At 40.3% G+C, this 10,731-nt stretch overlaps 1 protein-coding gene across 2 annotated transcripts in view; it reads left to right on the top strand.

Annotated features, from left to right (window-relative positions):
- The first annotated feature begins 1,893 nt into the window (after positions 1-1,893).
- SH3GLB1 (SH3 domain containing GRB2 like, endophilin B1) overlaps positions 1,894-10,731 on the top strand; it is a 31,795-nt gene continuing 22,957 nt past the window's right edge. For both annotated transcript variants that reach the window (XM_074376071.1, XM_074376070.1), the window contains exon 1: positions 1,894-2,238. In XM_074376071.1, coding sequence (XP_074232172.1) covers positions 2,167-2,238 — 72 coding nt within the window. In that variant the 5' untranslated portion in view covers positions 1,894-2,166. The remainder of the gene's footprint in view (positions 2,239-10,731) is intronic.

Below are 10,731 nucleotides of genomic sequence, written 5' to 3'. Positions count from 1 at the left end.
ATGACAAATATACTTCACTGTGAAGACAGACATCTGGAAAGTGTTTTCCATGTAAAAATCCAAAATGGACAATAGATGAAAAACAAGATTCCTGATTACATATTTCTTTTTCTATATTTCTGGAAAAATATGTTGAGATGAAGGATAGATGGAGCAGATTCATTCTTTTGTAGTTACCTTAGGAAGAAATAGTTGTTTCTATCACGACTACGAAGAACACAAATATTTATATGTTATCTACTGTCCTTTATGATGCCATTAGGAACTAACCTTTGTGCCTTTAACACAGTCACTGCTTCTAGGACTGCTGTTTCAGTAAAATACTGGAGGCATGAATGTGAGCTCATTTCATTGCCTGCTGGGCCTGCATTTTCCCAGCCCTAATGTAACAAAAGGGCACAGCTGCACACACACACACACAAAATACATAAAGCCTTTTCTTATTTTTGAAATATTAACGTCTCGCCCTCTGTGCTTGCACCTGTTTCAGCTTAGTTTAAGCATAGGCTGTGTCATGAAGACTGCTTAAGAAGACGGTCTAAAGGAACAGGACCCTATGGGGCCTTCCGAGGACAGACCCCTTCCCCATATGCTCTGCTCTAGCTCCTCCCTGACGTACTTAGGTAATTGCATCTGATGCACATTGCCTGAATTGTTTCACAGGTGTGGAAACCCCCACCAAATAGAAGTTAACACAAGCACATAGCCCTCAGGCCGGCTGGAGCCTAAGCACTGGCGTTAAGCCCCCTGACACCATCACGTCACCTCACCATCAGCCAATCAGAGAATTACACAGGAGCTGATCACATACCCTGCGGACCCACCCCCCCTTCACCCGGCCTTTAAAAGATGCTTTCTGAAACCCATCCAGGAGTTCGCCGTCTTCAGCACGAGCTGTCTGGCACTGCTTGTGTGGCGCCTTACAGTAAACGCTGCGCTACCCTTCACCACAAGCCTCTGTAAATAGATTGGCTTTACTGTGGGCCAGCGGGGTGACCCAAGTTCCCTTCAGTAACAAGACTCAGAATTACGGAGTTTTTAATAGATTTCACACCGCATTCTCATTAGTTATTAAAATTCGCCTCGCTGAATCATTAAGAGCTACCGTATCTCACTCACCCTCTTACACTTCTTTGCGTCCTCCACCTGGCACTGGATCTCGCACAGAGCAGGTACCTAGTGTTGATCCCGTAATCCCGCGTGTGCATGCTGCCTTAGCCAGCCATAAAGTCCTTCCTGCAGCAAATGGTGACGGAATTTGGAGGGGGTGGGGGAGAAATGGAGGTAGAGAAGCCCCTGGTGGCTGTCAAGTAACCCAGCTGAGAACTTCCTGCGGGCAGGGACACGCCTTTTCAGCATGGTCCCTCCAGCACAGGGCTCAGTGCAGGTACACGGCACATACTCAAGACTGCTGAATGAATGAACCGCAGGCTCGGTGGGGACATTAAATTCAATCTTATTTTGCAAACGAGAGCCACCCAGGCGTCGGAGACCAGCGGGGCGCGACGGCTACCAGATGACAGGAAACTTGGTTCTAATTTCACAGATACTGTAAATCTATGCTACAATTTCCATATTTTCTCTTAAAACAAAACGAGGGGTGTGGGTTGTCTCTGCTCTTGGTTCTCAGGGGCTTAACTGCAAACACGTAGCGCGTCAGCGGCCCCAGGTTGCGCCCCTAGTGACTAACACTACGCTCCCCGGCGGCCGACAGCGCGGAGCTCCCGGCGCGCCCCGCGGCTGGGCCGCGGCGATCCTGACGGGGTCGCTGTTCCCGCGGTAACCTCCATAAAGGCTCCGCCCCACGGCCCGCGCTCCCTCGCTCCGTTGGGTCCCGGCCCCGCACGGCCCGGACGCCAGTCGGTGCCCTGCAGGCCCTCCGCGGCCCTCCGCCGACGTTAGCGGCAGCACTCCCGGCGGGACAGACTCAGCGACTCGGCCGCCGCCGCCTGGGCGCGCGGCCGGCTCCGAGGCGCCCGGTCTCTGCCCCGCCCCACCCTCTTTCTCCCCCTTCGCGGAAACGACAGCTGCGGCGGCGGGGCTGGCGCCGCCTCCCTCCACCTACCACGTCTGCCCCCGCCGCTCTCGCCCGGCGCCCCAGCCCGGCCGCGGCGCCTCCGCCTCCCCTGTAGGTCAGCGGGCAGCTCCGCCCGGCTGCCGCCCAGGATGAACATCATGGACTTCAACGTGAAGAAGCTGGCGGCCGACGCAGGCACCTTTCTCAGTCGTGCAGTGCAGGTACCGCGGTGGGAAGCACGGCGGCGACGGCCGGGAAGGCCAGGGAGGGGTCGCCTGAGGCGGCCGCGCCCTCCGCACCGGGCTGCGCCGACCGCCGGGCGGGCCTGCGGCGGCCCGAGGCCCGGGGGACGGGCGCGGCCTGGTGCCCCTCCGGGCCCGGCGGCCGTTTTCCTCCCCACTCATGCCCAACCGCCGCTCCCCGGGAAGCGGGGCGCAGTAGGGACGGGGCCCGGAGCTGCCTCCCGCCTCTGGAGGACACCGAGGCTCAACGCCGCCGGCCTTCCTAACCCCACGACGCCGGTGCTCGTGTGACCTCCCTCCCGGGGTGGGCGGAGGCCTGGCGGGTCCGCGGAGTAACTGAGACCGACCATTCTTGCACCACCCCCACCCTTTCCTTTCCTCCCTCGGACTCTCCTCGCCGAGCCCAAGAAGGAAGTTTCCTTTTCCTGCCCCCAACCCAGAGCGCTGCCAGCACAGTTCCCTGCAGCCCTCTCTCCCTCTCTCCGCCTAAGAGGACAGCCCCTGGGCTTGCCAGTCCGCGGGCGAAACGGAGATCGCCAGTTGGCGTCCAGACTTTGCCAAGGCCACGGAATCTGGGGGTTCTCACTCATTTTTGAAATGGGAATCACTGGCAGTAGGGCAGTGGGTCGGAGTAGGGTGGGGGGGGTGGAGATTAATATCGTGCCTATAGTGACAGTGACATGTTTCAAATACACTTTAAGGGGAAAAGTTAACTATCTCGCGGTATTCAGAAATTAAGGAAGTGCCAGTGCTAGGGAACTTGGACTGTTTTCTGCAGTCATCACCCACATTATGCCAACTCGGTTAAATCTACGAGCAGATGTAAATTTCACCACAACATAGGTCATAAGCAATCTGGCGTTTAAGTCAATGGCGTAGTCACAGCAACAACATTCTTTTATAAAGAGAAAACAAAAATAGTTCTCGAATATGCACATCAAGTTGACACTGAAACATAAATCACTTGGGTTGCGTTATTACTTTTCTCCTTTACCCCAATTTTATTAGCATAGTTGATCTTGCATTGCGTATTCTCGGCAAAAGTTTGGTAGAACTAGAGCAAGGTAAAGGCTGCCTACATTGTGAGCTTTTGGTGTTACCTTAGTGCTGACTCCCCATGATTCTAGATGCTGAATGCATATTTGACACTGGATAATGCCACTCTTAAATACAGCTAGATATGTTTTCAGGTACATAATCTGCATTGCTTATATAGGACACATATATTACAATTTGATTTAAATTATTGATAGCCTTGATTGTAAAAATCTCGCAAAAACTCTCAAAAGGTTTACTTCCCAAATGAATGTCAATTGCTCATTGTTTCAAATTCTCTAGGGTGGGGATGGTAGGTTAAGGTAGTCGTGAAGCAGTTGTTGCCGTGTTGTATAGACGTGATGGTAATGGCAAGTGTTTCTAATAGGATCAAATTAGAAGAGACCTCTAGAAACTGTCAAGAAAGTGACAGTTCTCAATTTTTTTTTTTTTTTTGGAGGAAAAGCATTTCAGGCAGAGGCAACAAGTGCAGAATCTGAGGTGGCCGGGGTGCTAGGGAGACCAGTTAGAGAGATGTGGCCAGAGGACAGGCAAAAGGTGATATGACATAAATAAGAGTGATAGCAGGTTCAGAATCTGTCCAGTGTTGGGTGTCATATTGACCCTAGGGTATGAGACAAAGATGAATCAAGGATGATTCTGAGGTTTTGGCTTGAGCCGTTTGAGAAGGGAAAAATTTCAGGAGGAACAGGCTCTTTCAATGTATCTTTTTATGTTAAGTCTGTATCTGTTAGAGGTACATTCTGAAATATTTATTTATAAACTATATCGTGTCTGAGAATTGCTTTAAAATATTTCAGAAGAAAAAATGAGGATAGTTGAAACAACGCTGGGAATATTGATAGTTGTCGATGCTAGGCTGGTTGTAGGTTCATGAGGTTTTGTTATGTTATTACACTTTTGTTTATGTTGGACATTTTCCTCAATTTTTTAAATAAAATATGTAAGGAAAACAAGATGATTCCAAAATGTAATGCGAAATTTGGAATGCTGCGTGGTAATGTTCAACAGAACACTGCCATCTCATTACAGTATTTAGTCAGTAACTGAGTTCCTACCCTAAGTTGAGCTGACATCAGTGTTGTGCCAAAGTGCCAAGTTTCATGCTAAGAATAGTGTAAGGGCCATGCCAATTACTCATTATAAGCAGTAAGAACAGTAAGAATGGAATTCAGCTTTGATTTTTCTAAATAATAATTTCTATTCAAATCAAATTATACCTTAAGGAACAGACCATTCTCTGATTGGACAACTGCCATACATTTTTTTCATTTTACTTAAGAATTATAAGTTAAAAATTAAATGTGTTCCCTGTTTTAAAATAGTTAAATCAGACTATTAAAGTATATAAATGAATCCCATCACTCCACTCTCATTCTTCTAAAATTTGTTTATAAACTTCAGTACTTTAAAAAGAATATTAAGGTAAAATGTATAAATGAATAGAAATGTTTATTCCCTGCCAGTCCAATTGTTTTTGTTGCTCTTAACTGCCTCAGTAGAATACAAAAGGATCAGGTAATTTATCCTTGATAAATTGTTACGTTAGTGATGTCTTAAAAGCTATTTATTCATTCTTAGACTCTATCTTTTCAGTCCAAATTCCTTAATTGAGCATTAAGTACTCCCTTTCAGCCTTGTCTTTTCTCTCACTCATATGTAAACACTGTATTTGTATCAAATTATTTTTTAATTTCTAAAGTATCTTGTACTTTTCTAACTCTAGACTTTTATTCATATAGTTACACTAATCTTGAATGCCCTCCACCCCCTCTATGTGGTCTTTCCTTCCCTCAAGGTATAACTTCAAGTCCACGTGAGACCACAGGAGCTTGATGTGAATTCCTGTGGCACTTTTCAATTTTGTATGATCATGTGGCATTTTTCTTCTAATGAACTGTTACATAAGGACTCTTGGAGCTCTAAAATTCTGTTACTGGCTTTCGTGTTCTTAATAAGATTGTACGTCCTGAGGAATCAACTCGGTTTCTTTCTTATTCTCTTTTACAACATCGAGCGTGGTATTTTTTTTTAAATTTTATGTCATTTTAGCCAAGCAAGTAGTTTCCATATGCAAAGTTTATTCTTTAATCATTTAGCATGTTAAATAATTATTTTTATTAGTATTTTTCTAATGTATGTGCTGACCTTGATGTTGATTAATGCTAGGCTAAAATATTAAACTCATTAATTCAATCTATGATTATTGAGCACCTCCTAGGTGCGTGGCATTGAAGGATATGAAGATGAATGAGACCCAGTTGCTGCCTTTAAGGACGTAAAAATCTAGTACCAGTTTATCTTAATTATTTCTTTGTAGTAAATATCCATTTTATGAATTACTGTTTTGACTTCATTTGGTAAATCTTTCAAGTGGGCATATTTTTAATTCAGAATTGATACTGAAACAAAACTTTGCTCACCATCTTTAAAATGATATATATACTCTTGAAAAAAATTTCAAACTAAAATTACTTAGGAGAGGGGGTTCAACTTAATTTTCTAACATTTCCTTTGAACTGACTACTAAAGTTACACTATGAACTTCATGAACACCAGTTATTTTCTGAGGGGGAAAATGTCTTTAAACTTGAGTTGCAAGTTTGGCCTTGATCTCCCATTTAATTTTGCAAGTACGATGATGTGTCTAAGCTGGACATGAGAAATGAATATGATGCTGGGCTTCACCAGCTTCTGTCAGATCCTATCTGGATGGAATGCCAACTTGTCTGAACACATGCCCTCCTGTAATTCTGTTTCTTTTATATAATTTAAACTGCAATAACTTCATCTTGTCTCTGAAATTTTAATAAATGTATTGCATTCAAAGTCCACACATTTTCTCATTCTGTAAAAAATCTGCATATTTAGTGTTAACCAAAATTGTGTTCACATCCTTTGATGCTTTCGGTGCTAATTTAGTAAACTACTAGGTAGAAGATGGATTGTTAACCTAATGTTAAAATAACTGTGTATGAACTTAGAACAGTAGTTTTCAGTCTTAGCTACACTTAAAATTACCTGAGGAATCTTTACAGGCTGCACCTCAGTCCAGTTAAATTAGAATCTTTGGGATTGGATTTGGCATGAGTAGTTTTGAAAGCTCCCCCAGGTAATTCCAAAGGGCAGCCAAAACTGAGAACCAGTTGAGAAGAATCTACTCTACTGTTCACTAATCCATTCAGAATTTGTATTATACATTTATTCCCAAGAAGTTTAGGTTACTTTTAAACTATTACTTTACCCAAGGAATTGATGGTTAGAGTTTATATTAAATAGACATCTTTGATCACACAGCCTTTTAACTTTTTTTAGTAAAACAGGGTTTGGAATCCAGGCTCCTTATTTCCTACTGTAGGCTACATGCCTATCTTCCAGTAAAGGAGGGACTACAGTGCCTGGCATAATGTGGCTGGCTCAAAGACAGTCCTTTTCTTAAAGCAGTGTTAGAGAAAATAGAGAGAAAAGATAAAACTTCCTGTTCTCCAGTCATTCTACTGTATTACTGATGAAACATTATGAAAGACTAGTACAAGAGATTACATTTTAGGGAACAATGGGTTTGGATTTCTATGAGTTAGTTATTTACATTCTGACTTTCATTGTAGCTTGTTTTCACGAAAGTTTTTAATATAATTGTTAAATAGTATGACTATATATTCATTAAAATTCATGCTTAAAATCAACTGTGGTTTATAATAAACAGCCATTATCACCAAGAGACTACAAAATCAGTAACGATTTTGGACTTAAAGATGTTGAAAACTAAAACTTTTAGGGTAAAATTTAAAATTTTGGGCAATTAGGAAAGGGATCTTTTTTTCTTTCTTGAAGAAAGAGTAAGCCTTTTGTCCTTCTGAAAAATATACCATTATTATAATTTTGTATTTGTGGTTAGGTGATGTTGTCAAGATCATAAAATCCTTGAGGGCAAGAACCATGTCATAAGCTATATGACATAATTATATATCTCACATACAGCAGAAGAAAAAATATATGTTCTCCATAAATATCGTTGATTAATAATTCTTAATTTTGTTGATATAACTCATCATTTTCTGTAAGTTATGTGTTATCTTAACATGTCAAACCTTGTGATTAACAAGGGAAAAATCCTTAAGTCCCTACAATGATAAAATCATGGGAAATATGTCTTTTACAATTATTCATTTAAATAATAAAATTTAAATTTGTAATTTCAACTTAAATACATGATAACATTAGCAATGCTCTTAAATCTCCCTCCCTTTTTTGGTTTATTCTAGCTAGGATTAAAGTTACCCTTAATTTGATGATGATTGAATATCATGTAGGAAGCAGAGGTGGGCTGTAGGGTACAGCTAACCAAAGTACTATGAACAGAGACACTGGGGCAAGGAATCACAGACTATATTTAGATAATGGTGATAGAAAATATTAATTACTTGAAATCAAGTATTTACTAGAAGGCTAGTATAGTGTAATAAAACTATGATTCAAACAGATACGAAATTTAATCCCAACACTGAAGCCTCTGAGAAAATTTTAAACCATTCTGAACCTCAACTTCTTCATCACTAAAGTTACGATTCTTACCTATATAACAAGATTTTTTTTTTTTACTATTTGATATAAAATGCACAACAATTGTTTTTCAGTATCAGAAAGTGCAAGTAAACATCAGGTAGATTTTATTACTGGTACTTAAATACATTGCTCCTGTGGGCCTTCCTACAGAACAACTATTTTCTATCTATAACCAGACTCTGTCTCACTCATACTTAAGGGCTCCTTACTGTTCTGGTTGTTTCACATATTTTCTGTTCCTTGCTCAGACTCGTATAAGTACATGGCTTGTTGCAAATATTCAGCTTTGCTGTTACACATTGACACGCTTTGTCTTTTTTCACTAAAAAATTTAAAAAATGAGATACTAGTAAGGTAATGTCATGAGAATCACAAAGAAAATATTAAATAATTACACAAATAGGCCTTTTGACCTGAAGATTGTAAAGTTTTATTTTCCAAATAATTAACTCATTGTTGGTCTGAAATATTTTTTGGAGAAAACTTGCCCCAAAACCTAACCTAGTGTAAGATAAACTCAGTGACCATTTCTTTAATCAGTGTTTCTAAACATTTTTTAAGTAATTTCTAGCCTATACCTTTAATTCTAGTGCATTTCTAAAATATCCATTAAATTAAGCTCAATGTGACTTCATGTACTAAAAAAAAAAAAATAGACCTGTAGGTTTATACTGTTCATATAAAAAATATTTTTCATTTAGCGCTCCTGTAAAAGAGACCATATCTTCTAGTTCTTAGCAGAGTGCCTTGCACAAAGACTAACTTAATAAATACTGATTTTTAAATTGTGAACCTATTGATAATTGTACTAATCTGTTTTTGGTTGTTAAATATAAATTAAGAATGTCTACAAAACATTTAATACTTAATATGCATAGAAGTGGTGCTTACGATACTCTAGAATTACAACTGGAATTTAGATCAGAGGACTTCATACTCTTCCCTTAGGTCTTTAGGTAGCTCATTTCTTATCAGTTGCAGGCAAGTTGTTACCTGCTCAGAGAGGCTTTTTCTCCAACCATCCACATCTTATACTCTCAAACTCTCACTCCCTCTTCCAGGCCCAGATTGCAAACTCCTCCCGTTATGAAGCCTTCTCTAAGTCTCCTGCTCCCCACTTTACCTGCAGAATGAGCTCTTCCTTCCTCTACACTTGAATACATTGATTCACCCAGTTAATCATTCAGTCACTGGATCAAGAGACAGTAGGACCACCTATGTTGGTCCTCTCTCCACCATCTTTTTATCTCTATATTCTTATTGTCAAGTTATTTATGTACTTGTTTGTTGTCTGTCTTCCCTAGTAAACTTTGAGATTCTTTAGAGCAGAAGCCTTGTCTGTTTTTTGGCTGCTGAAACCCACATGCTTAGAATAATGCCTAACACATATGCAGGTGCTTAATAAATATTTGTTGAAGGAACAAATGAACGAAAAAATAGACATACTTTCTTACTAAGGAGCTAAGTGAAGAATTTTTCTCTACTGGTTGATCATCTTTATAGATGATGTTCATTTGGGTGTATTCCTTTCTTTCTGTCCTGTTGGTTGCTTTATCTGGGAGATAATCTATTTAAGCATGGGAGGTAGACTTCAAACATGTAAAATTCTAATGTGTGTCTTTGGGAGGTCTGTTTGTTAGAATTTTTAGGGATCTGCAAAGAATACCAGCATTCTCTCTTAAGAATTAGATTGCATAGTTACCCAACTGACCTTGCGATCTGGGTTTTGATCTTTTATCTGATGCCCCTCCTATCCTCAGTTACAATACACTGCAAGTTTATGGGTTAGGCAATAGCTTTGGAACTGCTATTCTCAGTCCCACCCATTGGGTCAGAACTTGGCTACAGACCAGTCTCTAAAAGAACTAAAGCTTTACAAAAGCTGTTGAAGCTGTTGTTTCTGGGCCTTGAACAAGACCTTCAGTGGGGGCTGTACCAGAAGTCTAAGAATAACATTCTTAAGGACCTTTCAGCAAAAAGTGCTAACTGATAATCAATTGAAAGTATTAGACCAAGAAGGATACTGAAAGAAACAGATAATAAAACTCAGAAAAATAGAGGTGCAGAAGATATTTTAAGAAATGAGAGAGAAAAAAAGCAAGGTGAACATTATATTTTGTTAGCCAGAAATGAGTCATGACTAATGAGTATAGAGTTAGTGCTAGTGACTTACCTGTGTTATAATGGGGGGAACCACATATTCTAAAGAAAAATTATGTGTGATAAACAGCCTGAGTCATTGCTTCTAGTATTTAATTAAAAGTGTCCAGAAGTCTATATAAAATCTACACAGAAATATTTTACCTCTTTGTTATTGTATGGGCATTGCTGCCTTTCTTCAAAAACCAGTACATTCAAGATAATAAAAATTGTTATGTTGAGTATATTTAACTACATTTTGTGATCTTTAAAAGATGCCTCTGTAGTATGAATAGGATGTGTTCCAAAAATTAGTCTATAAACAATTACTGAAACATATTTTGAAGAAACAGCTTAAATGATAGCTTTCCAGAACATCCCATAAAAGCCTGTCTAAACCAGGTGCGATTAAAATGCCAGTGATGCAAAGCCACGTTAAACATACACAGCCGTTTTTAAATTCTGAATAGTAGTTACGAGACACTGAACAAAGTGATTTACATAGATACCCTTACTTAATTTTTAAAGCACTGTAAGATATGTATTGTCTGTCTTTTGTAATACAAGATACCTAAGGAAAAAATATCCAAATGCTTACTCAAGTCACACAGTTAGCAGTGCAAGCAGGATTTGAATTCAAACCCAGCAGACTCAAAGATTTTACTCCTTACCACTGTGCTGTCTACCTTTACATGTAAGAAATTTATATAC

The sequence above is a fragment of the Camelus bactrianus genome, chromosome 13 (genome assembly GCF_048773025.1).
Source record: "Camelus bactrianus isolate YW-2024 breed Bactrian camel chromosome 13, ASM4877302v1, whole genome shotgun sequence".
NCBI lineage: Eukaryota > Metazoa > Chordata > Mammalia > Artiodactyla > Camelidae > Camelus > Camelus bactrianus.
The sequence above is the reverse complement of the archived record's forward strand: the minus strand, read 5'-3'. Positions and strand labels throughout refer to the sequence as shown.